Genomic DNA, 26,343 nt, shown 5'->3' with positions numbered 1-26,343 from the left:
AGATGCTTTTCTGAAAAATCGTTAAAGAAGCTGATTTAGTAATACCTACGCTGAAATATAAATCAATTGAAATCTTGATAAATACACAGTTATAAGTTTTATAAAGAAATTTAGAAAAGTCAGTTTAAGTGCTTGATAGTTCTAGTATTAGAAAAACAAAAAAAAAGAAGCGGTGAATGATTTATTTTATATGTAGTTCTATAAATACCGAAGAAGCGTACGATTGTCGCACACGATACACGCACATTTTTCGCATTATCGTGCCGTTATCAGTGCACGCAGATAACATTTCTAAATAGGCAGTTACGTCTATACCCGGCACATCTGTATCCCATCCGAAGACTTATGCAAGTTGTATAACGAATCAATTTCGCTCGGCGCATTACGTCCGGTAAAGGGAAAATATAATCAAGCGGGTTCTGCGAACGCTCCACGCCGTGCTCTTATCTCGATCGTCGAGTTTGCTGTGATTAATAGGTATACGCCGAGTACATACTTTCGCGATGAAGCCGCCTGCCGCCTCTGCCGCCACTGCCACAGCCGCCATCGCTGTTACATTTTTAAACCCGGACGGAATCGAGTTTAGGCGGCGACACTGGCTGCAAAGGCAATAAACAATCATCGCAGGTCGCGTATCTTTCCGTGCGAAACGGGTTTCGACAAACAATAACAAATCCCTGGCGACCTCGTCCGTTCCGCGTGAACCATGAATCATTGATAAGACGTCTAAATCTGTTGGTCACAAAAATTCTCGTTAAAATGACTATCGGGACGCGGCGATTATTTGACCCGATTACGTGTTGCTCCTTAGCAGAAAAGTTTTCGCCGAATATAGAACGATAGTATTTAACCACGTGTAAAAATTATAATAAATGGATCGAGCGGTGTGGAAATTTTTAAGCGTTTAAGGTTATACACAAACGAAATTATAAAAATGTCCTAAATAATTTCTTATATACATTTTCACATTTAGCGTTTTAATTATGTATTCATTTAATCGAACAAAAGCAAACATTAAAATTAGCATGTTGTTTGAGTGACGAAATCCTACCGTGATGTTTGCATCTTCTAGTGATCAGAGTATGGGCCAATATAAGGTTAGGTCGATAACGAAGATGTTCTTCTTTAACCCCTTAAAGCTCGGTTCATATTTCAACTTTAAATCAGTAAAAATCGTCAACTTCGAACGGAACGTTAAGTAGAAAGTTTATCAAAATTCATAATAAGTTTCATTGTATTTGCATGCATGGAGTAACACTCGGGTTTTCAAAGGGTTAAACGGTAGGGAGCTAAAAAGAAAAGAAAGAGGACCAAAAAATAAAGAAGACTCTCTGTTGGTCAGTGACGGTGATTCGAGACGACCTCCTTCGTCAAACCGAACGACTTAACTTTCTCGAAGGATAACACGTCTGCTCGTTTCCTTTCTCCGGGCACGGACGCGGGAGATGGATTTACGCGGCGCCAATGAGGAAAACGTAAATATACAAGACGCCGCGCATACACACCGGGTGCCCGGCCCGGCAGAGGCCGGCCGGCCGTGAGTGGGTTTCTAGTAAAAAGAAACAGCGAAGTGTCGCGACGTGAATACAGGTCACAACATCGCTGAATAAGCAACCGAGCGTACCCACCGCTGCTCTCCGCGCGTTCAGCAAATTACGTAAGGCCAGAACGGGAGCTCGTTTAAATACCGACACAATCAACGATGAATAAGTAAGTTACGTGCGTGTGGAGTGCGCGCGCGCACACCACACGCACACTGACGACCTGCAACGAAATAAGGGAAATGTGCGCGCGACGACGTTTGTTCCATATTCACGTTAAATTCGGCGAAAGTTACGCAATCTGGTATATACCGATCGACGTCAATGTCCTTCGGGGAATTCTTATCATATTAGCCTCTGAATTATTAATAAAACAGATTTGTAACACACGAAACCAAAGACCGGGTCAAATGAGACCCGTACACAGAGGTTGGACATTTTTTTTATATAAAATAATTAATATTCTCATGCAAAGCGCAAGTGTCCCCTGGGTCACCAGAGACCCAGCCATTGAATGCACTAGTCTCGCGCTATGCGTTCTCCAATATTTCAGTCATTCGAACACTGGTTTAGATTAGTAGGTCGTTAGCATGCTTTATCGCTTCCAACGGAAGCTTGTTAACCGAGTCCACCAAGAACGTCGAACTCTTGAAAAGCTAGACCTACTCGCCGGTTTAAGTGTCTTTTACAGTGAAGTCGCTAGAACACGCAACGATTAATGTTTCAATGTTTTCCGCGGATGAATAATTAGTACGCGCGGTCAATCGATGATTCATACCGCTCGGATCAAGTGTTATAAAAATCATCAATGCGGTGTGCATGCGTAACACATTTTTAAAAGTACACTGTTTGCAATTGATTACCACTGCGGGTTGAATAATAACGAAAGATAAGGATCCATACAGCATTCCCAAAATTCTCATCACGAAAAGGCCATGAAAAGTTTTTCACGGTGATAAAAGAAGCTGCCGGTAACCAACGGAACCATCAACAATGGTAAGAGGGAAACGTGTACTGTATCGAGTTAAAGGATGCGGGCTGCACGAAGATTTATTAACACTAGAACCACCGGATGAGTCAAAATGACGCGTTCCTGATTTCATTTTTTCCAGTCATTCGACAGATAACAGATGCTTTTCTGGAAGAGTACTAAAGAAACTGGTTTGACAATATACAAACTGAATTGCAAACCAACTGAGGTCTCAATAATTGCACTGTTGAAGTTTCTACAGGACAATTTCAAAAGGACGATTTAACTGCTCGGTAGTTCTAGTGTTAAGGAGCAGGGGTCTACGGGCGAGGTTGAGAATCACTGGGCCCAACGGTGTCGCCCGCAAGCACGAAGGACCATCGGTTTTCATGAAGTTTACGTTCGCAAAGGATGACACGTTCGGTGCCGAACGCGGCGCAATAGCTTTCGTGTAAACGTGCCTACGAGTTGCACGCGTACGTCTATTTAAAGAAAATTTTTCCGGCAATCGCACCGGATCGTCGCATGAAAAGAATCGCGCGTTAATTGGCGTATTGTGGAGTAGGCACAGAAGAAGTCGAGCTGTTGGCAAAAGAGAGGCCAGATACAAATGACTGATATTCTAGAAGCGTCCAAATGGCGGTCAACCACATGACACGTACATTTAGCGGAATAATATACGATTTCCATCAGAGCACCATGCTGTACACATCGGAGACTGCTTGGACTGTACCGGCGCTCTCTTCGGAACGTTAAATATTTTCGCTCGCATGATTTATGAAAATGCGAGGGGTGATCGTGCGCGAACTAACACGCGTCACGAGGATACGTGCAACCGCGTGTAACGGGTAAAACGGAAAATCGTTGTAAATTCTGAAAAGTGTTTTCTATTTGCGTAAATAAAGAAAATTTCAAGGCACGGCGCGGAGTGCTGCCATCTAACAATATTTCACAACAATCTTCTACATACTCGAGGGATAATATGTCAGAAAATTCACCCCCCTCTCTCTTGCACGTGCGCTTGACTATACCGAAACGTAAACGGAACTAGGGGATTAGTTTCACGCGAAATTATTCAACGAAGACGTTCTACTCCGAGTAAACGGAAACGATTATAATCTTCGTAAGCGGTGAAATTGAAGATGCCTATGATGATCCATTGCAATTGCATTACAACATCAACATATTGCAATCAACTTGTAAATAATGCGTTGAACATGTCTTGCTCGCGCCGATCCTCACAGGCAAGCACGTCCGATGGAGTGTGAGAAGGAGCGTGGTGTCCATGCGACCATTTTCATCGAAAATGGTTGAAAACGTTACCGAAGGTCAACGTCAAGATACGATTTCACAGTTCACTGCAAGGGAGAAGAGTATAGAAAACAGTTGCCCGGCGGGAGAATGGAGAGTCGAGTGAATTCACGAGTCGAAATTCGGTAGAAGTTTTCGGAGGCACGGGAAACGATGTTAGAGGATATATCAGAGAGAATACGATAATCGGGCCAGCGGCGAGCGAGCGGAGGGCCGAATAAAAAGAAAGGCGCGTGGCTCGTTGCTGGCGCGGCGTCTCCCGCCATATCACACTAGTTAGCATACTCGCACACCGAGTGTCATACAGTCGCATACATAGAGACGTGAAACGGTTAAACGAAGAACTAACGTATGCACCGTACGCTGGTACGCGCACGGACGGAAGGAAGATAGAAACATATACAAATACACAGGCACGAACCCGCGGAATTTTCTCCGGTGCGTGTGTGCACGCATGCACCGTGCACACCAGGGGCCGCACGAGCGACGCACACGGCGTACACTGAGCCTCTCGGCGGCGCGATTCTACGCGAAAGAAAAACTGGAGCCGCGGCGAGGGCCACTCACTAACCTGTCGGAGGCGATTCTCCCTATATTCCTCGGTCCACAGTACTCCTGAGTACTCGAGTATTTTCACCGGCCACACTGCGATCACCAAACTATATTCACTCTCTCACACGGCGTTCTTACGATGTGTCTCTTTCGGGAGTATACGCGCGGTGCCTCAGCTCTGTATTCCGATTTGTACGGACGGTTTTCCCGGCGTCCACGGGTGACTTTGAGCCTCCCGTGGAACGATACTCGCTCGGATACGGGCACTGGGGTCACGCGCGCCCGCCCGACGCCCCAGTTATTCGCGAAAATCCCTCGATTCGACGAAAAACTTGGTCGACAATGCGCGGAACTACGCTCGCGACTGTCTCCCTCACTGGAGGAAAATGGCGGCCCCCGGCCATCCGAGTGACTCGCGCGCGCCACCGATACTCTCCGTCACCGGCCGAATATGCCCGAAGATAACCGATCCTTTCCGATCCGACACTACCGAACGGTCAAATATCGGCAAAATTTTTGTCAAATTTTGAAAAATATTGTATTGAAGTTCCTTTGTCCTCGATCTATTTCTTGTCATCACTTTCAACGATAAATGGAAAGATTTATTGTAATAAATTTGAATTTTTTAGACTCTTGCGCGAGACTAACTGTTCCTTGTACCCTACTGTTATAGGTTTCAAGTGTTTAACATTTGCGATAAATTTACATGTTTTTATATTGCTAAGAACGCATTAAAACCTCACTTTTAATTACTATTTCAAATTGATAAGTGTAGAAATTACATTTAACTGTTGGCGGATAATTGAATCGGAATTATCTTTTTTTTTCCCAGGACAACTTTGCACGTGTGATCCTCGAAGACTCTACATTGTTTACAAGAAGCTGGAAATCATAATGAAAAAATATTTATCAACTCACCTTTTACGAAAGTTCGTCGATGTTTATGAGTAGAGCATGCACGTCATATTTTAAAACATTCAATTCCGCGAACATTTTTAGCGTTTTCTATTCAGCTGTGTTGCACTTGAGTTACTTGCTCAAATTTCGCGATTGGTCGAAGCCAAAAATTAATGCATTTCAGTGACCAATGAAAAGCATCAAAAATCATTGGCAGGTATAAGGTGTAACATAACTGAAATAAAATTGTAGCTCTAAAATCGAATACCGTTACAATATTACGTATTCCTTATCTTTTCTGAGGTATTATATATCATTATTAAATATCTTCCATTTCGTGACAATGACAATTTTTGGTTGGTAACGAATCGTTGAATCACATGATTCAAGCTAAGGATCATCCCTTATTTCTTTCGTTAATGGAGCCATCTAGATTTATATTATAACACTAACGTTTTCATCATGCGTAAACAAACTGCTGATTATCTTTGTTAAAAGAAGTCAACAGCTTTTGCGATCCTTAAAGACAGTCGTGTGTCAAAATCGAGATGGACGACTATAATACATAATTGCAAAGTATATTAGCTACGATATAATAGACGTAATTTTACTCCGATTTTTTAAATACATCTTTATACATAGTTTTGAGGATAACCAATATGTCAGACGTTAAAAGCCTTGAACACCCAACGTTAAAGGTACATAGTTCGCACCGAATTGCGTTTCAAATTTTTTATTTCAAGCAACTATTTACAATTGTTCATAAGTTAGAGTAGGACATAATTATTAATGATACAGAATCATTTTTTTGTATTTCTGTACATAATTTTCAAATTCAATATTGTAGTTTGAGTTAACACAATATTTTTTTGATAGGTTCCTTATGAACTACTTAACAAAAAGTTTCGTTCAGCTCAGAAAACTTTAGATAGAGAAGGTTCGCATGTACTAGCTGCAGCTAATGAGTTATTAAAGAATGATGGAACAGGCGTTCCTGCAGGAGAAATAAGTAGATTATTAGGAGGAGTTGTAGCTAAACTACAGGTTTTGAAGAGAAAAGCAGAAGAGTCTATAGCAGAGGAATTACAAGCAGGAATGGTTTGTAAGAGACGATTGGATCATTTAAAAGAACATGCTAATACAACCCCAAGTGTAGTAAACCAATGGCGACGCCAGAGACTCGATAGAATGTTGATAGAATATTTTCTTCGTAAGGGTTATTATAAAACTGCAACAAAATTAGCAAACAACAGTGAACTTAGAGACCTAACGAACATAGGTATGTAAACTAATATTTATCTTTATTATATGCAAATATTGTTTCTTTTATACTTTTAGATGTTTTTATGGTATCGAGAGAAGTCGAAAAATCTTTAGCAAACCACGAGACAGCAATATGTGTTGGATGGTGCCATGACAATCGGTCTAAATTAAGAAAACTAGGAAGTACCATGGAATTTAATTTACGTGTACAGGAGTTTATAGAGTTAGTGAGACAAGACAGAAGACTTGACGCTGTCAAACATGCCAGGAAATGTTTTGCCAATTATGATGATTATCAATTACAAGAGATTCAGTGTTGCATGGGTCAGTTGGCATTTCCAGCTAATACATCCCTCAGTCCATATAAAGATTTGTTAGATGAAAAAAGGTATGTGTATCTTCTACTCATTTTTATATAGAATTCCATTTAGAGTTTTCATGATTTACATTTGCATTTTAATTATAAATATATTACAAAATAATCTTTCAATAATACTGTAACATTTGTAGATGGGATAGACTGATAGAGCAGTTTAGACATGAAAATTATAGACTTTTCCAATTAGCGAGTCAGAGTGTTTTTACGGTAGCTCTACAAGCAGGATTATCAGCATTGAAAACACCTCAGTGCTATAGTGCAAATAAAGAAGGCAGAAATCCAAATTGTCCCGTGTGCAACAAAGCTCTTAATGAATTAGCTGCTCCATTGCCTTTCGCTCATTGTTCACAGTCTAGACTTGTTTGCAGTATTAGTGGTAAACCATTAAATGAGTACAACCAACCTATGATGATGCCGAATGGATATGTATATGGAGAACAAGTAAGTAGAAATGTTCAATTTAACAGTGAAAAAACTGTCTGATTACACGTTGATAAATAATTCATTATTGTAGGCATTAGAAAAAATGGCTCAAGAGAACAATGGTACTGTGATTTGTCCGAAAACCAAAGAAGTGTATCCGTACAAAAGGATAGAAAAAGTTTATGTTATGTAAAGTTTATTGAATCAGACAACTTGTACTATACACAGTGCATCATTCTTTTGTTCTAATTCTGAATGTTTACTGTTTAATACTGTATACCAATATTAACAAAGGGAATAACATTTATTTTTAAGGAAATATTTCATTGTGAATTTTATTTGTGATTACCTAGTAGAATGTAATAAGAAATGATACGAACAGATCATGTATTATGAATTATATTCTTTTTTTTCGATATTAAACACTGTGTAGATTATCGCAATATAATTGAGTCATTAAGCACGAAATCAAACTTGTCCTTATGCATTTATTTAACATCATTTCTACAATAAATTGAATGGTTAAAACAATTCCGTAAATCTACGCTTTAAGACTTATCTGTAATCGTGAACTTTGTAAGTATTTTATAATACTTTACATTTATATTTATTCTATGCCTGTCCAAATATTTCAACATAATAATGGTAAGATTTATATATCAACATTACAGTAACCCGGTTACTATATGTTGCCATATCATCTATTGTAATACCATTTTTATGTAGAAACAGATGTACTGTTTGAATTCTCTTTTTATAATCAATAACTCCAGTGTATTTCAATTAAAAATTCCTAATCTATATAATATGATATGCATTAAGCAATTTTTGACAAAACGCGTCCACGACTGAATCAATATAAAAATATTCCTTCTATGCTTTCTATCAGCTTTAACTTCAATGATGTTTCATTCAAGGATCTCATTGAATTTCATTTATAATTTATTGTCTGAATTGCTTTATGCAGAGGATTGTCCTTCTAGGAATTCGGATTCTATGTTTTAGAATAAAATTTGTGGTCAACATGGGATACAACACTTGAGGTAATTTAAGTCTTTTTTCCATCAGCAAGATGTGTAGATGTTCATAAGTATACGATTAAGATAACAAATTTTAATCGTGTATAATTTGAATGAGTGTAAGAGTATTGGTTATAAGTATATATAAGTTGATAGAATTAGATGACAAACAGCATTATAAATAGTGAAACATTATTGCTTATAAGTTACAATATATATAATAAAAATGCAAATTTATAATCTTCACATGTTATAACATGTGGAAGCACTTAGATAATATTTACAAATTCTGATAATTGTACTTGAACGGAAGTTCATATTCAATGATGTATACTTTTATTTGATCTCTTTTCTAATCAAAATAATTTACAATACTCAATGATCAAAATGATTGAAAAGGACTTCCAATTTAAGTCAATTTTGAGGAATTTCTTATTATTTAAATAAAAATTCATGCAAACTGAGTATAATTAAATAAATAAAATAACAAAATAGTATACACCATTTAGAAATAATTTGAACAATAATGTTAAATCATTCAACATAAAATATATATTGTTTCACATTTTTTACTCATGAATTAAGTAGTCATGTGTGTTAACAGATACAATAGACCTTGTAAATGTTCAAAAGTTTTGTAGCGCAGTTTCATTGAGCTTGTGTTAACATACCATACAATTTAAGTCGTGATGTCACTGTTCACTTATACATACTGTCTTAATCAGTTTTTAATGCACAGATTAAAGAGAAGTACTTAGTAAGCATATAGCATGATATATTACTTTTTATATGTTTACTACATGCAAAAAAAACAAAGGAGATTACAGAAATATATAAAATAATATTTTTATTAAATAAAAAAGAGAGTTTATTGTCATGATCTATGTCAAGTGAGATTGTTCCTTGATCACTTAGTATTTATAAATTGCTTCAAGATATAAGCATTAATTCTTCAGTGATTATACAATTGTAAATATCAATTATAAACACTACAAACAAAAGTAAATACAAAAAGTAATACAACTAACATATTAATAACAATAATATAGAAAGTATACTCTACATTAACGTTTGTAAAAGTAATGTATCTTGTTGATTATTAAAAAATAAGGCACAGCAACATAAATTATTATAAAATTAGGTATCAAATATTAAAATTGTTAATTCCTCTGAGCAAAAGCTGCACGGACATTAGTCAAAAAATATCCTGATATGTTTGTTAAATGCATGTGTGAGAATATCAGAACATTGGAAATATTTCGAGTGAATTAGAGCAGTTATTAAATATTTGACAATGAAACAAACGATGCATCCATGCATCTGTGATATAAATGATATGCAGTTTAGTTCTGAATTGATTGTATTGTTAGTACAAAAAAAGTAACAAAGTAGTCTTATCTTAAATTTGGTCTATGCAAGTAACAATCATTAAATATACAAATCTTTTATGTGCTTATTTTAGCGGCTTCGAATCAACTTATATATGTGAAAAACCTAGTAACGTGTGATTAGTAAGGCTTATTGGTCCAATTCTAGGTAGTAGTAATAGTTTCATTGGAGTGATGATTAAACATTAAAATCATTTACGTGATATAATGATTTCTGCTTCCTTGTTTTATATCTTAAAACAAAACACAGTACAATTCGAGTTCGATAAATATCAGGTAATTTTTACATCTCTCGTTCAACACTGATACTTTCTAACTTCCTCTCTACGGTCATAAACAAGATAATTTTCTACTAATTCAAATATGAATCAATCAGTATCATATACATTTCATTGAACGAAATTTTTGCAATTAAATATAACACTTATTTTCAATTTCATCTACTGTAATAGCAGAACCTATAGAAATCAAATTTTAAAAAATATAAATCGTACATTAAAATTTGTTTAAATTATGTCAATAAATCTGATTTCATCAAGTTATTACTTTTCCGTCATTTTGATTTTCCTACGTAAGAAATGTTTTTAAAACTGAATCACTGTTTTGTAATCAAATAATACAAGTATTAAAAAAATAAATTTGCTACCAAATTAGGCATCAGCATACAAAACAATAATCCACTAACAATTCCTGTAATTAATGACGCTGCACCGAACATGCCAGCTGTTGAAGAGTATTTCGAATCTACCATTCTGAAATTATAATGTTAAATTATGAATTTTTGATCAAATTAATGAAATGTTTTTTTATATCATGAAAATTAAGAGTTTCACCTGGGACAGTACATCATGGATAACGATGAATAATAACCACTGCTTATACCCATTGTTACAGCAATTAAGAAATAAACCCAGTCATTATTAATATATACTGGTAATAGTCTTGTATAATCTTTCGGTCTATAGTTGCACATTAAAAATAGTGGTATGTACAAAACACGTAAAACAACTGGGATTACCAAATATTTTTTACTAGGCTGTAGAGAGAAAAAAAAATATTAGATAATTACTATAGGTAGTTAGTAATTACAAATGTTAAGAATGAAAAAACTTACCCACTGATATAAAGATGCGGCACAACTACCAATCAGAGCCGTAATATTGAATGTAAGGAAACACATAACAGAACTATAGTACTCTGGTGGGACTATAAAATTGGGGTCCGATGGTTGTATGAAAGTTTGCACAGAAGGAAACAAAGAGAGAGTTACGAAGAATACAAAAAATGTGTTGAAACATTGAGGAAAACACTGTTTAAATATTTTCCAATATGGTAGTCTATCATGTTTTGTTCTTGCCTTATTTTCCAATTGTCTCTTATTTAATCCTTTCTGATGTAATAATTCATTATATCGATAAAACCTCTACAAATAGAAAAAAATTAATAATCGAAACAATTAAAAATTGAAAATAAAATAAATTTCTTGAAGACACTATAAATCTTACATTTATCGGAAGTGCAAAGTAAGTGTCAAAGCATGCCAAAAGAACAAAGAGAGCAGTTATAAAGTAGTAAATTGCAGCTGTTCGAGCATTTGGTGCCATATATTGAGCAATAACGTTAATAATGGCTGTAAATGTTCCACTTAAATTCTGAAAAAAACAATAAGAGAGTAATCTATGTATGTAAGAACATGTTATATAATGTTTTTGTCAAGATATTCTGGAAGGTGGTGTTTACCGTGCCTAAGATAACAGCTCCAGTATATTTCGCGGGTAACTTTGCAACCATACCAAATACAGAGTTTTGGTAAATTCCATTAGCAGCTGTAAAAAAGTTTTAAATGCACTTTAGAATAAACTTGAATAAGATGAAATGATAAAATAGAGCAGTTTGTACATTAAATTACTACTTTTATTGTATAGAAAAATTTAAAAACTTATTTCCTAAAACTTATTAGAAAATAAAATATTTTACGCCTTACTGTTTAATGTAACAACAGAAGCCATGGTGACCCAAAAAAAAACTCCAGGCCAACTAGAACTATCGGTCATTGCCAAAATAACAGTACATACAAATATCAAAACCTGCATGAAGATGCTCCATACTATACGCGTTGTCAAATTCCCGCTAAAACAATTCATTTGAAAATTGTGAAGAAATTGTAAAAAAAACTATAAACAGAGTATATTAAATCACTAATAGACATACCCAAATTGTAGAAATATATTTAACCAATTAAAGAATAGATTTGGTATTTGCGATGCAAATCCTACGTATGGAAGGAAATTTGTGGCATAGATGGTTTTAATCCCTGTATAATCCTTAGATAATTTGTAGTCAATAAAATACTGAAAAGTAATCGATTTAACTATAAATATTATAATCCCCATATTAAAAAAATTAAACAATTCATAAATATCTTTGTAATTCTTACACTTCTTGCTGTTATGAACATATTCCATGGCATCAAGGCACCAACTCCATGAAGTACCATTATAAGGAATACAATACTTAATCTAAATATAAAAATATGTAGAATAATATGTTTGCAAATATCACATATGTACAGTATAAAAAAAAGACACAGAATTTTAAATCATATTTTGAAATCAGCCATTTACCTGATCGCAGTATGTTTAGTGTTAAGCATAGAATTGAATTTACCTATCTTTGGGAGGATTTAATTCAAGATCCGCTTGATCCATTGTAACTCCTTTAAAATTCAATTCATCATCGGGCCTGCCAGTGCCTTCCCATCCAGGGGAGAGACGAACAGGTTCGGTACCTACGATGAAAGGTTTAATTCTTTACTAAAGTTTGTACAATACACGTATCAATTTAATACTGTAGTAGTTAGAGCTCTTAACAACACTTCCATGATGCACCAATTTAAAGCAATTTATTAATTTAAAGACGATTCGAACACTCAATACAAGTACAATAGACATACTTTACATTAGATTCTCATCCTACATTTACATAACATAAAAGTAAAAAATACATTTTTAAACATTCAGCTTAGACAACACAACAAACATATTGCTTAGACATTAAAAGAAATGAAGCATTAATTACCGGTTGGAATGTGAACTCTAAAAGTATTATAGGAAGGTTTAATGCAACCTGTGGAGGAGACATTCATACAAGTTTATTCCAGTTGTTTTCCATTTGGCTCTAAACTATATTCTTGTATAACATACATGATATTACACTGTAAGCTTGTAACATAATATGATAATACTAAATAAAAATAAATATTAAATAATTAAATATACTGTAATACAAGGTCTATATAAAATTATAATTTTTATTAGTCAATGAACAAAAATAATAGTGTTAAAAAATATTTCAAAGTAACACAAATATGAATGTTTCACCTTTTGATAAAACCTACATATATTAACTTCTCAGTTACATTTGTGTCAGCAGAATTAGATTTCTGTTTGAAATAAGATACTTGAATACGTGTGTAACGGATAGAATTTTTCAGTAAAGCATTTTAATAAAAAGTTACCCATACTGAAAAATATATATTCACTTGTATCTCAATTGAAAAAAAATTTACATTTTACTAAAAAGAAATCTTTTAATTCAACCATAATACTTCTTTAATCTATACATAGATAAAAGTAAAGTACTTAAGATTAAAAGAAACTTAAGATATCTTTCATAATCAAACGCAAATATAATTAAGAAAATCAATTATTTTTATCACAGGTTCTTGATAAATGCTTCTATTGATTACAGAATGAAAAGACACACATAACAGGTATGAGTTAATCAACTCTAATATCCTTTTTTAAAAAAGAATATCTGAATATTTCTATTTTCGCAAATGATACTTAACATTTCATAATAAATGTAAACTCAACACAGTTCTGTGCAAAATAAAGCTGACTGAAACACAAATCAATGTTGTACACTGAAATTCTTGAGGACTATGGTCCAAGGTGTGCTATGTGAATACTCTCCACGGAGAGACCGGTTTCGTCAAGTATTTGTAGTGAAAAATAAAAAAAAAAAAGAAAAGAAACAAAAACAGTTCCGAGAAGGGTAGAGCCTCCGATATTTGAAATGTAGAAGCGGGGCTGAAACGATTAAGGTTGTGGAAGGCGGAGGAAAAAAAAGCAACAGAGAAGAGAAATATTGTATACCTTTCGCGGGCACGATGCGGGTTCCATGTGAATCTTTTAACAATGTCTGTTCTTCGCTACCCACGCCGAATTCTTTCTTCGTGTAACTGCCTGCCATTTTTCCGTAGTTTTTAAACTTCGTTCGAATTAAGGGTTGTGTGGTATCAGAGGTTAATGCAGTTCACATGTCAGCCAAGCACTGGTAAAATTATCGTAATTTTATCTAAATCTGGCTTCTTCTTTATCGCGTGGACGGATGTTATTAAAGTTTGAAATTATAGTTGGAAAGTTTTTACAAATTGTTATTTAATCGACATTTGTAATATCTTTTCAACCACGACTCCTTCAATCTCTTTTCAAGGGAAAAAAGTTTCGTCGGTACTTCTTATAGTATCACTGCATGATCCGTTGGTTAAGGCGTGGAGTTATGAATAGAACTGTTCCCCAACGTGCACGATGTAGCATGTTTCTGCTTTATTTTTATAGGTTAAGATAAAACAGGGTTAGAGTTCGACAATTTAGCTCCACGCTGTGCGGAGATTCACGAACTAGTCCGAGTTGTTACGAGACATGCGCGCGTCTGTGCAAATATTCAAATCGAGGAAAGAAAAAATTCATTAAGACAGTTGACATAATTTTGTTTGCCGCGACACGTTTGAACAACTATCGTGCGCAATGTACAATATTAGTTCTCCTGACGAGACTTCAATTCAGCGATAGCACGTTAAATGAAACTATTAGTCATAAAAGAGAAAAGACTAACTTTTTTTAAGTACATGTCTATATATATTTTTATTATAAAACATTCATCACCTTACGATACGTTTTTCTTTGCAATATTTATATATAAGGTTGCGATAAGACTAATGTATATTTTCATATGTATATATTCTTCATATTTATCTTGTCACAATCAGAAAGAATTGTATTAAGCTTTTTAATATGTCTAAAATAGTATTACTTTATTTACAATCTTTGTTAAAAATTTTATATACAAAAATCTTTATTAACCCCAAGTTTCAACTTGATATCGATTTTCATTTTCCAGTCGTTTAATAAAATTCTCTGCTTCTTCTTCAGTCACTTTTGCCATTTCTTTCACCAAGTTAACCAATTCTTCACGAACACAGTTGGGCATATTTTTAGAATTACCTGCTACATAAATGTTACTGTTTCTGTTCAGCAAGTCCCAACATAATTGTTTTTGATTTCGTATAACGTGTTGTACATATCTAAAATATTTATAAGTAATAAGATATAATTATTTAACAATAAAACAAAATCTTAAAATTGCTTACATTTTGTTTTCTTGATCTCGAGAAAATGCACAAAATAAATATAAATGCAGTTTCTGTGATAAATATTCAAAATCATCTTTACAATGATAATCTTTGTCCTTATTTCTGCATCCAAAGAATAGAACACAGTTGCTTAAATCATTGTGTAATACAGATTTTTCTAATAGAATTGAACGAAATGGTGCAACACCTGTTCCTGGTCCAATAAGTATCATTGGTTTATCGTATGTGAATTTAAATGTTCCTGTCTGTATCCAGAATATTATTTTTTCTTCTTTTTCTAACTTAGCCAACCAATTGGAACACAAACCATATCTTGGTTCTAACAATTTAGTTTTATACTTTACCACAGCTACTAGCAAGTGTATTTCACTTTCAGTAATTTTTGAACTTGATGCTATGCTAAAAGCACGAGGTTTTATGGGAGACATGATTTCAAATAATAGTCTTACATTTAATTTACTAGTTGTGTGAGGAAAATCAGCTAACAATTCTAAAATATTTCTTCTTGGTCTATTAATGTAATTATACAATTCCTCTTGTCCATTTGCAGTTGTAAACTCATAGAACTTTTCTTTTTCTAATTCATTTTCACTAATCTGATACAATACTTGCATTGTACATCGTCTTGGCTTAAAGTTTAGATCCCAATATTGTTTTACAATTTGTTGTAATGTTAAAGTTTGTTTTAAAACAGTGGGAACCTTAACTTCCTTTTCAGAAACTTGAATTCTCATATTTGGATTCAATTCTACATTATTATTACTCAATACATTAAAAAATGTTTCTACTTGTTGTTTAGAATTCTTGGGTCTAACATACACTATATCCCCAGGTTGGTAATTAATGCTATTTGACTTTAATTTAATTAATCTGACATCTTGGAAATGATCTTCAGCTGTAGTTCTTATATTTTCTATTACTGTGCCCACTTTCATTTTATCATTTGTAAGTACTTCTTTCATATAAATATTAGTTTCTGGGTAATAATTGTTATTTACAGAATTTTCATTTATCTCAACAACATTAAATCTTTCAATTATTTTATCTTGATCGTTAATCAAATCTATTGTGTTTATATGAAATGTATCCATAATTTTTATCCACAATTCTTGTACCCAAAGGTCGATAACAGCATCTATCCCCAAGTCATGTTGGTCATCCGCTAATCCAATAGGCAGTAATTCTTTTGCTCCCAGCTGTATCAACCTTTTGTTTAACTTTTTTGCTGCAAAATTAAATTTCCTATAGGAACTATCACCCAAACCTAACACTCCATATTTTACATTCATCAGAAATGTTGTTGGCAGACTTTTTCGTAACAGAAATCTCCAAAATTGTTTCATATTATTAGGAGGATCTCCCTGACCAGTTGTAGCAACTACAAAGATTATCATCCTTTCCGATGTAAGGCTTTTTATATCATAGTCATCCATTGCAGAAACAGAACTATGTAAACCTTTCCTACAATTAATATAACTGTGTCATATACTGGCTAGAAAGTTAAATTAATTTGTCTTTTATGACATTGTTCTGTATACAAAATAGAAAGAGAACAATAACAAAACCTTTTGGCACTTTTCCAAATTTGTTCAGCTACGTCTTCAGCAGTACCGGTTTCACTACCGTATAATATCGTGACATTCGTATTAATCATTTTGACGTTTCTTGGTATAAAAAAATGTCAGGTTTACATTCAGTGGATGAAAATTGAATCGTGTTACGAAGAATCGTTGCAACATTGACTTCCAGCTGATCAGCGTGACGTCATTGGTTTTCTGCAGACGATATCTATAAAAACACAATATTTCGTGGTCAGGTATGTAAACTATAAAAATGAAAAATAATTATCTTCCGTAATGAATGTATTTTGCGAATGTTAACAATCTTAGTCAATCAAATGTCAAGGATAAGTGTCTAGGCTAAGTCCCATTTGGCTCGTAGCCTAAGATATTTATAAATAAAAAAATAGCTTCCCATGTACCTACGTTGTATGAGCGAGTAGTTCTTAACTTTTGCATATCTCTTAATCAACGTCGTAAGAAACACTTGGGAGATTTTAATTTCGATAAAATTATATATATTTGGCACTAAATTGTCGAATATTCTCGAAATTAGTATCAAAGTGTCAAGAGCGATATAAAGGAAAGTGCGTGGTGCGTCTTAAATACCGGAACCGGACATGACACTCTGTGCAACCTTAGTATGAAAGCATTTGAGAAAGTTCAATCGTTCTGTGCGTACTACGACGAAGGTGGTTCGTATGAAGATTTTAGCTATCTTCAAGGACGGATTAATTAAAAGGAATGCACGAGTTATGGTTAAGATGACATTGCGCGTGATGTAACTGCACACTTTTCACAAACTCAGTGATTATAAACTGTAATAACTGAAATTTATGTTAAAAGTAGAAAAGAGAGTAATGACACATTTTAATTTTTTGTGGAATGTAATACATGGTTAAATTTCGTTGTTCAAATTAAACACAGGGGTACTTGAATATTACCAATTTTTGTGTTAAAGGAATTAAGTGCAATTATAGAATATCCAAGAATTGGAGACTCACTATAGACCTCTAGTGGTAAGTTCAGCAGGTATTACTTACAAAATTGTTATTGTTCCATTGGTAATGTTAGGTCGATGTTATTTTCAACAAATTTAAAAAATTTTTTAATATTGAGATATTTATATTAAGAAGTAGCATTTATCTAGGGGAAAAAGCAAAATGTGACTTATTTGTCAATATTTCCGAATGATTTGTTGATTTCGATCGATCAGAGTGGACTCCATTCAAGATTATGTAGTAGAGCTTATATCTTATTCTACACGAACGCACTTGAATTAGTGTTCTTGATATAACCGAATTTATTATCTACTAGGGTATCCGATTAAACAGTTAGTAATCGATTGCTCGGTTGTTATTCGAGGACACGGATAATTCAGTTAATATTAACCGGATAATAACAATTAACGAATACTATCGTGAAAAGAGGATTAAATGATTTGAAGATTTTGAAAATTGTTATATTAAAAAGAATGAAGCGTTATTACGTCATTTGTGAATACAACGTATTTACTTATAGATATTTTCTACGCAAGTAAAAATAAATTGAAGAATATAACGAAGAATGTAAATCACATTTCGATTTTAAAAGTAATTCATATCGTTTGAAAAGGAGAAAAGTATTGTGTCCAATTAGTATGTGTATCGGGCCGATTAATGATAGAATAAATAATAACTCGGTATTAGAGAATATTAATTTGAATATAAAAAGCTTCGAACAATGAAATACTTTCTGAAAACTAGCGAGAATTAGCTATCCTTTGTAGCCCTCTAATGGCAAGTATAGAAGACATCGTTATACAATATTGGTAGCACTGATATCTGTTTGCGGATGATTGTCAAAACCTACTTTCTCAGCGAAGTCTTTAGCTTTGCATGGCAATTCGAAGGATAACATCATGACTGTATTTAACTTGTAGAAGGAAAGGAAGAGCAAAGTGCAGCCAGAAGGAATATCGTGCGTCTGTTTAGCAAGGAGTGAGTGTGTATAAAGAGAAGTTTCTTGTCTCGTTACGTTACGTCGCGTTTCACCCGTTCGACGAGTGACGTGCCTCGGGTCTTCGTCGGTGGGGAAGAAGATTACTTCGATTCCAACGCGAGGAGAGAAGGCGGGCTTTCGTCCTCGCTGAAATTGATTTCGCGACTGTGCCTTAACCTTCTCTCTTATTTAAATACGATTACAGTGGGTTCCTGGCCGTAGTGCGTGATTCTACAACTGATCCACGTCTCTGTCTTCACGTCAGGTTCAGTACGATCAGCCGATACATTGTACTTCGATGGAGCTTATTCGCGCGTGACAACAACTTTCGGGACACCAGGCTCAACTTTTGCCAGGTAGCCCCTCTTGTGATCTATCAGCCGTGCGAGACTTGCTTTGTTCCGTAAAATCCTGTCCACATTTCTCCTTGACGTGACGCTTGTGCGACATAAAAGCGCCAGAGGTCAGTCACATTTCAAACCTCTATTACAGTTTGCCGCGTTTTGATTTTGAAATACTTAGTCTCGCCAAGGAATTTTGTGTCACGTTATCGAAAATTTTATTGTTCGACGAATACTGTCATGTTTTTATGTGTATGTTATTTTAAATATATATATATATATATATATATGTACATATATGTTAATAATGCTAATACTTGTTTTTTTTTCATTTAATTGATATACTTATAAATAATACTTACGTTTCTATTGAATTCATACCTGCTCTTTTTGTTTCTTTGCAGATTTCAATAGCTGTCTGTATTCACATTACTGTGACAGCTTTTATTTTCTTATATACAATCGACATGTGTACCACATGACATGAACTTCGTTCTATGACTAATGAGTAGTATCACCAATGTTTATGGAAATTACCTTCGTGCCGTATCTTGTGACACAAAAATATGCGAAATTCTATCATCATAAGCAACAATAACGATCTGTCAAGATATTTAATGTAACTTTTGCTTCACACTTGTGCTTTATAAATACATTTCATTCGAGTATCAACATTAAACTGTCTATGCATTAGAGACGATAGAATTTACACGATAAAGGGTTATACTGAGAAAATGAGTAACAGGCTTGAAGAACAAGAGTCAAAATGGACCTGTGAATATTGTACATATGAAAATTGGCCTTCATCTTTGAAATGCACAATGTGCAGAAGTGCCAAGCCTTTATTAGGGGAGGATATTTATCGTTTAAGGGATCCAAGTCCGCAAAGATCTGGATCAAATGTTGCATCTGGTCCAATAACTCATTTAAGTCCTACGGATTCTTATAATATTAATCCTCAGAATTATAGTCAGAATGTACCATCAGGTGGCAAGTGGTCTTGTGCAATGTGTACCTATCTTAACTATCAAAATACCACACGTTGTGTTCAGTGTGGAAATAAAAAACCCATGGGTCTTAATCAATCTATACACTCCATAGCTTCAAACTTGCACGAACACCTAGCACCTCTTAGGCTTGGAGATCCACCACCAAATTCAGGATCTATTCCTCCTCCAATAAATTTACATCCAGAAAGATATTATAATTTACAAAGTAATTTACATCCTGAAAAGTGGTCTTGTCTTGTGTGTACTTATGAAAATTGGCCAAAAGCTACGAAGTGCGTGATGTGTGGTAATCCTAAAGAAAAAGACAGAAGAGATAAAAGTACTAATAATGTAGGTGTTATTTTGCCAAGTCCAGAAAGAGATCACAGTCAACGCAACTTACCTTCTCCACCTCATGCACCATATATTCATCAAACTCAAAGGGATGAGAATATGGCTGTAGGACGAAGGTAAACGCATTTTATCTATTGTTATGATATTACAGATGACAATCTTAAGTATTGTAAGTCTTCTCATGTTGTAGGAGTTCGCATAGATACCCTGATAGCAGAAATGACAATTTGTCAACTCCTCAATCTCCTAATAATTGTGACTATGAACGTAGATTAAAGCAGTTAAGGCGTCACACTGATTGGTGCTGGTTAAATGCATGTCTCGGCATTGTGGAAGGTGACAATTCTCCTGTCGAGGCTTATTTGGCAAGCGGTGGTGATCCTGCTCGTCAGTTGACACATTCAGAAGTTCTACTTCTAAATAGAAGTAGTGCTTTTGACGTTGGGCATACTTTAGTACATTTAGCAATTAGGTCAGTGGAAAATAATTTTGAACAAATATTTTTAAAAATTTCGGATATGTTTCGACTTGTTTATTACATGTGCAGCATAACAAATGTTGTGATATGTTGTATAATATATAATATTGTGTCAAAAAATTAAAATTTTCAAAATTTTTCGTTTTTAACAGATTTCAAAGAGAAGATATTCTAGCAACATTATTATCACAAATTGAAGGTTCTGGTTCTGGAGTGAAAAGGGTACCAAGTTATGTTGCACCAGATTTGGCTGCTCAGATACGCAGACATGTCACCAATAGTATCCGGTTATGCAAGGGATCCTTTCCATGTTACTTTGTCACTGATATAGCTACATTCGCTTTGCCTGCTGAGGTTACTATAATATTATAATTTCTTTTTCGCAATATAACAGCTTGTTAAAACATTAATTCTTTAATATGGTATTAAGTTATATATAGTCATGTAAATGCAAATGAATAATTAATTGTTAGGTAGAAGATTTACCAAGCATTGTGCAAGAACAATTATTGGAGGAATTATTAGATAAGGAAGCTCAACAACAATTAGAAGGTGGTTGTGGAGAACCACCGGCACTAAATTGGTCCTTAGAAATTACTGAACGTTTAGGAAGTCGCTTACATGCACTTTGGAATAGATCTGCTGGGGACTGTTTATTAGATTCTGCAATGCAAGCTACTTGGGGTGTTTTTGACCGGGACAATGCTTTGAGGCGTGCCCTTGCCGATTCTTTACAACAGGCTGGTCAATTGTAAGTTCATCTTTACTTTCACATGAAAAAAACGATGTTATTCCTTAAGAATAAATTAACTCATTTTTTATATTCCTGTTATCTCAGTTTTTATCCACGGTGGAGAGAATACGAAGCATCTCAAGCGTCTAGAATGTTGGACTTTACATTAGAAGAAACACAGTGGCAGGAAGATTGGGAAAGCTTGTTGGCAACGGCTGCGCAACCAGGAAGCGCATTGGAGCAATTACATGTATTTGCTCTTGCTCACATCTTACGACGACCTATTATTGTTTATGGGGTTAAATATGTTAAAAGTTTCCGGGGTGAAGACATAGGTAATTTATTATATAAACTTTATTCTTTGCATATGCAACAATGATTATACAACTTATATAATTAAACACTTTTTTAAAGGTTATGCAAGATTCGAAGGTGTTTACCTTCCACTTTTATGGGAACCTTCATTTTGCATTCGATCGCCTATTGCTTTGGGGTATACGCGGGGTCACTTTACAGCTCTCGTACCTATTGAACCATACGCATCGTCTAGAATACCACCCCTTTCATCCCATGGCGGTGGTAATGGTCCACTTCAGCAATTACAAATACAAATGCAGACGACGTTTATGCCGTTAATGGATCGAGAACACAAATTGTTACCAATACATTTCTTAAGTCCAGAAGAAGTAGGTCGGGAAGAGTCGATTTTAAAGGAATGGCTTGATGTGTGTAGAACTGAAGGTGGTGTACTTGTTGCGCAACAAAAGCTTCATAAGAGACCCCTACTCGTAGCACAAATGTTAGAGGAATGGTTAAATCATTATCGAAGACTCGCGTAAGTAAGACATTTCTCTTTTGAATTTTATTTTATTAATCTCTCACGTTGAATTATTTAAACGTAATTGTACAATTATTATAGTCAAACGAACAATGCACCTTTCCTGAGACCACCCGTTTTGCAAGATTACAGCAGCGATGGCGACACGGAGGATGAATAACGAGGTGCAATTGGTTAAGTTAACTAAATTCACACGAGAAGACTTTTTTCCATAATTTCGTCGAGGCTGCAATTACAACGCAAGATCTCTGAGATCCGTAGCTTCCAGAATGTGTGGTAGGCAAAGCGTATAGACTTTGCAATATACTTCGTATTTATTGGAGTTGAATTACAACTACGTAATTTTTGTACATCATTATTGGTCAACGAACCAATTCGAATTCTTATTGAGTCGTACTATTAATTATACCGGATGTTTATGAATTAATTTGAATATTTTATAATAATATATTATTAATCTCCAGAAGTATCGTATGATTGCGAGACAAAGTAATTGTCATTTTGCCAAATTATAATTCCGAGTATAAGCGGTACGTTAACGAATGAAATTTTGTTGTGGCTAAAAGTGCTTCGACTTCTCGATTGGTTCCTGTTCGATAAGGCGGATACGTTACAAAAGTATGGTTCTGTACTAAGTAGAAACTACTTCATATTAATTTCCATAATATATTTATAACGAGAACGTTATATTTAAACACTGTTAACAAGTATGATACGAATTACTGTCGATTGTGTATTTCCAATCCACCGCAGTGTAAGTATTGAAAGAAAACGAAAGTTGCACATTAAATTAGCATAAAGTTAATACCGATGCATTCGCGGTTGACTTGTTTCTTTCTATAAATAGGACAGAAAATATCCGTGGTTAAAGAAATTAAGGATGAAAGAATTCTCGATTATTAGTTGCGAAAACAAATATTTGTTCGTGGATGAGCATATAAGAAATGTATAAAAGAAAAAGAGGAAAAAACAAAAAAAGACCGCCGGTCGCCACTTATTATCTGATCAAGCGTGAAAGTACTTGGTGACTCTGGTACAGACCATGTGATTTTTAAAGATTGTAAATACGGGCCGAAAAATATTCTGTAATTGTCTTTGAACCACTTGTTATCTTCGAGCTGTGTTAATTAGCGTAAATGCGAAATGACAACGACCCTTCCCTCTGACGTAAGGCAGGGGGAACGTTGTATTTCCTTTATGGCCGCTTCTAGTATATTAATGGAACAATGACGAAGTACCAGTTAAACTGTACTTTCTTCTTTGTGCGAGGGTAAAAAGGGAAAAGAAGAAAAAGAAAAGTACGGAGTAGAAGGAACATTCTGCGAGGTAATCAACCACAAGGTGTTAGATATCGCAATCGTAGGAGTACTAGAACTTTTATAAAAGGAGAACAAAAAAGCACATAAGGGCAGAGAAACAAGTAATACTATTTAAGCACCAAGATTGCCCTTGGTACCTACTCTATTCGTGAACGGATAAAGATTTATGGTAACTGGCTTGGCCAAATATAATGAACCCTAATCAAAAAAGTACAAAAAATCGTCAGAGGGAAAATGATGTTTCTTTACGAACGCGTTACATAGTTCGCTTAATATTTAGTCCCCGTTTTTACTAATTCTAATGTAGCTTCTAGTCCTTTTTAGCACCGTCATTTTTTTTCTAATCACACGCGGCATGTGATTTAATTATGTAATTACTGATGATCTTGATGATGTTTGTATAGGGATGATATTCAAGTCAATTCCATGTTTTAACGGCACGCAAGCGCCGTGTTAGGAGCGCGGAGGATCGACGATGTCACTGTTACTGTACCTTCCCTTTCTTTTTTTCTTATTTTTTTTTTATTTTTTTTCCTCCCTCTTTAGTATGATTTTTATATGAATTTTTAACGGTAACATGAACGTTAACGGTTCTCTAATCGAAGAAAAAGAACTCTCTAGTGATATTCTCTGACGCGGCGTACGCGGAATTAAAGAAAAAAAGAAAGAAAGAAAGAAAAAAAAAAAGAAATATGTAAAAGTGACGACGCTCTGGTGGTGTAATTTCTTTCCCCCGTTAAATAAGTGTTTCTCGCTCGAGTTGCCAGAATTTACTCGGCAGGTGATACAAAACAAGAATATAAAGATTTAAGAATTTAATTGAATCAGATAGAAGTCTATATTAATATAGAATATATAAAATAGATTATATTAAATAATATATCGATGTACAATAATTCTAAATAATGATTTATTATTATTATTATTATAATTACTATAATTTTTATTATTATTATTATTATATTATTATTCGCATTATTATTAAATCCTTAATAAGAAATACCGACGTAAATCAATGAAATGTAAGTTACTTCATGACCTTCGAATACCGATCCCGATGGCTGCTCATAAAAATAAATAGTTCGAGATGAAATCTGTAATTAAATTATGATAGTTGATGATCGTTCGACGCTCTGACACTTTAATGCTTCGCATAATTAGTTCACTAAACACTGCGGTTTCTCGTTTTGTCGTGTGAACATTGAAAAGCGTCGAAGGATCAACAGTCAGCAGTGAGAATTCACGAAACGAAGTTCGAACGTTTCGTTCCTCGTTTCACAAGACGTTAATGTTATATGAAATTTATCCGATATTAATCCGGCGACCGAAGTTTTATTATAATACTTACTGCCCGTTTGTTAAACAGCTTTTCTTTAATTACTCTCGTTGCTACTTTGTCCGCATTGTTTTCAGAATAATAGCTTATTGAGGTGTCTAATAGCTGATTCACTGTAATCAGACAAAAGGAAAGACAATCCACGACGACGTAACGCTCGATATAATCTAATTGATGTACTTCTTACGTAAGTCGATCAAGAACCTTGCGTAAAACGAGCAACAAGTCCAGCCAAACGTTGTATTCAATTTGCTTTTACATATACTCTACGTTGTAGCGCCTTGTTACGCAAAACTTTACGTTCGACACTTTTGTGTCCCCTTCTTTCGTCCTCTCCGATTTGCTTGGGATTTTGATCTGTTTCTACTTTTAGATTTGATTTTGACTCTTCCTTCCTAACGCGATGTAGTGAAACGCTGTTGTAAATAGTTAACGAAACAACCCGACAGTAGGAAATTGTCTTAACAGAAATGTATCAAACAATGGAGAGATACGCTACTACTTACGTGTAAACCGTTTTACGTAAAATTCATTTATTGTTTACCAGGCTTTCTTAAAATTTTAGCGTGTACTATGCTTGAACGTGTCCTTCGAGGAATTGTTTTTATTGTACATACATTCCTCGGTTGAAAAAAAAAAGTTTATTTTGATATTTACTAGCGTTCCAAATGAAGTTCACGAGTTTTTCTACAAAATCGATTGTACCGTTGACAAAGTTTCTCCTTGTTTCGCAGACTCCGGAGCGGAGTTTCAGAGATTAAGCGTAAAATAACGATTAAAAGATTTTATAAGAAATTGTATATAAATTATAATTAATGAGAATAATACCACATTTTATTTTGTATGTATGGTGCTTTATTAGACTTATCGATTGGCAATGGTATTTTATCGCTGAATTACATTTCACAACAGAGTAAACTTCTCGAGTATTACGCTCTCAATTGTTCTTACCGTGTTCAGTAGGAGTGTATTTAAGTGAACGGTTCGTCGAACAAATCGAAATTCAAGGAAATAGAAAAGGGGAGTTGTACTAGGAAAATTTGCAAATTTAATTTTGTGGAAGGAGCTACTGTGATTCTCTTTGTGTTATATATTGTCGTATAAGTTTTTATGTAAATAGAGTTTATTCTATGGAATTAATGGAATTCAGGAGCAACTAATAAACTGCATAACAATAAATACGTAGCGTATGGAACCTTATTATTCTTTAACTTTTCATGTAACACCAATTTACAT

The 26,343-nt window shown here is 34.5% G+C and overlaps 4 protein-coding genes across 25 annotated transcripts in view; 2 read left to right on the top strand and 2 right to left on the bottom strand.

Annotated features, from left to right (window-relative positions):
• Positions 1-5,402, bottom strand: part of CtBP (C-terminal binding protein) — a 40,874-nt gene extending 35,472 nt beyond the window's left edge. For 4 of the 7 annotated variants that reach the window (XM_076366040.1, XM_076366038.1, XM_076366041.1 and 1 more), the window contains exon 1: positions 4,394-4,795. The gene's annotated coding sequence lies outside the window, so the exon portion shown is untranslated. Of the gene's footprint in view, positions 1-4,393; positions 4,797-5,292 lie in introns of those variants that run through there. The other 3 variants (XM_076366024.1, XM_076366036.1, XM_076366029.1) reach the window with 2 other exon arrangements.
• A 100-nt stretch (positions 5,403-5,502) lies between these two features.
• On the top strand, positions 5,503-7,726 carry Kaz (E3 ubiquitin-protein transferase Katazuke). The gene is made up of 5 exons (XM_031978404.2): positions 5,503-5,969; positions 6,148-6,550; positions 6,610-6,922; positions 7,045-7,354; positions 7,428-7,726. The coding sequence occupies exons 1-5, from the start codon at positions 5,931-5,933 to the stop codon at positions 7,527-7,529; spliced, it is 1,167 nt and encodes a 388-aa protein (XP_031834264.1). The 5' UTR covers positions 5,503-5,930; the 3' UTR covers positions 7,530-7,726.
• Positions 7,727-7,809: 83 nt separating this feature from the next.
• On the bottom strand, positions 7,810-16,895 carry LOC116427714 (Equilibrative nucleoside transporter 2). Of its 4 annotated transcripts, XM_031978402.2 has the most exons (12): positions 16,746-16,895; positions 15,178-16,641; positions 15,032-15,111; positions 12,411-12,531; positions 12,181-12,262; positions 11,955-12,094; positions 11,728-11,873; positions 11,484-11,569; positions 11,249-11,395; positions 10,858-11,166; positions 10,577-10,779; positions 7,810-10,495 (listed from the first exon to the last, which is right to left on the bottom strand). In XM_031978402.2, the coding sequence occupies exons 1-12, from the start codon at positions 16,832-16,834 to the stop codon at positions 10,369-10,371; spliced, it is 2,994 nt and encodes a 997-aa protein (XP_031834262.2). In that variant the 5' UTR covers positions 16,835-16,895; the 3' UTR covers positions 7,810-10,368. The 4 variants fall into 4 exon arrangements, with proteins under 4 accessions (XP_031834262.2, XP_031834263.1, XP_031834261.1 ...); XM_031978403.2 differs by lacking the exons at positions 15,032-15,111; positions 15,178-16,641; positions 16,746-16,895 and adding exons at positions 12,822-12,869; positions 13,901-14,466; XM_031978401.2 differs by lacking the exons at positions 15,032-15,111; positions 15,178-16,641; positions 16,746-16,895 and adding exons at positions 12,822-12,869; positions 13,594-13,746.
• On the top strand, positions 16,845-26,288 carry trbd (ubiquitin thioesterase trabid). 13 transcript variants are annotated; one of them, XM_031978396.2, is made up of 10 exons: positions 17,608-17,758; positions 18,661-18,718; positions 18,985-19,182; positions 19,465-20,519; positions 20,594-20,875; positions 21,034-21,235; positions 21,355-21,632; positions 21,720-21,949; positions 22,029-22,449; positions 22,534-26,288. In XM_031978396.2, the coding sequence occupies exons 4-10, from the start codon at positions 19,795-19,797 to the stop codon at positions 22,610-22,612; spliced, it is 2,217 nt and encodes a 738-aa protein (XP_031834256.2). In that variant the 5' UTR covers positions 17,608-17,758; positions 18,661-18,718; positions 18,985-19,182; positions 19,465-19,794; the 3' UTR covers positions 22,613-26,288. The 13 variants fall into 13 exon arrangements, 11 of the variants coding, with proteins under 11 accessions (XP_031834254.2, XP_076222093.1, XP_031834258.2 ...); XM_031978389.2 differs by having other exon boundaries at positions 18,925-19,075; XR_012998228.1 differs by lacking the exon at positions 17,608-17,758 and having other exon boundaries at positions 18,307-18,718; positions 18,925-19,075; positions 22,534-22,728; positions 22,917-26,288.
• Positions 26,289-26,343: the final 55 nt, after the last annotated feature.

This window comes from Nomia melanderi, chromosome 1 (assembly GCF_051020985.1).
Source record: "Nomia melanderi isolate GNS246 chromosome 1, iyNomMela1, whole genome shotgun sequence".
Classification (NCBI taxonomy): domain Eukaryota; kingdom Metazoa; phylum Arthropoda; class Insecta; order Hymenoptera; family Halictidae; genus Nomia; species Nomia melanderi.
This window is presented reverse-complemented; position numbering and strand designations above follow the sequence as displayed.

Bases quoted from the DNA above. Each gene is read 5' to 3' on its own strand.
- trbd (XM_031978394.2), top strand. From the start codon at position 19,795: ATGAGTAACAGGCTTGAAGAACAAGAGTCAAAATGGACCTGTGAATAT. The intron at 21,236-21,354 runs GTTACTATAATA...ATTAATTGTTAG, and splicing joins CATTCGCTTTGCCTGCTGAG to GTAGAAGATTTACCAAGCAT. The intron at 21,950-22,028 runs GTAATTTATTAT...ACTTTTTTAAAG, and splicing joins TTTCCGGGGTGAAGACATAG to GTTATGCAAGATTCGAAGGT.
- Kaz (XM_031978404.2), top strand. From the start codon at position 5,931: ATGTCAGACGTTAAAAGCCTTGAACACCCAACGTTAAAG. The intron at 6,551-6,609 runs GTATGTAAACTA...TTATACTTTTAG, and splicing joins TAGAGACCTAACGAACATAG to ATGTTTTTATGGTATCGAGA. The intron at 6,923-7,044 runs GTATGTGTATCT...TAACATTTGTAG, and splicing joins GATTTGTTAGATGAAAAAAG to ATGGGATAGACTGATAGAGC.
- LOC116427714 (XM_031978402.2), bottom strand. From the start codon at position 16,834: ATGATTAATACGAATGTCACGATATTATACGGTAGTGAAACCGGTACT. The intron at 12,532-15,031 runs GTAATTCTAAAA...CTTTCATCGTAG, and splicing joins CAGTAACATTTATGTAGCAG to GTACCGAACCTGTTCGTCTC. The intron at 10,780-10,857 runs GTAAGTTTTTTC...TTCTCTCTACAG, and splicing joins CCGCATCTTTATATCAGTGG to CCTAGTAAAAAATATTTGGT.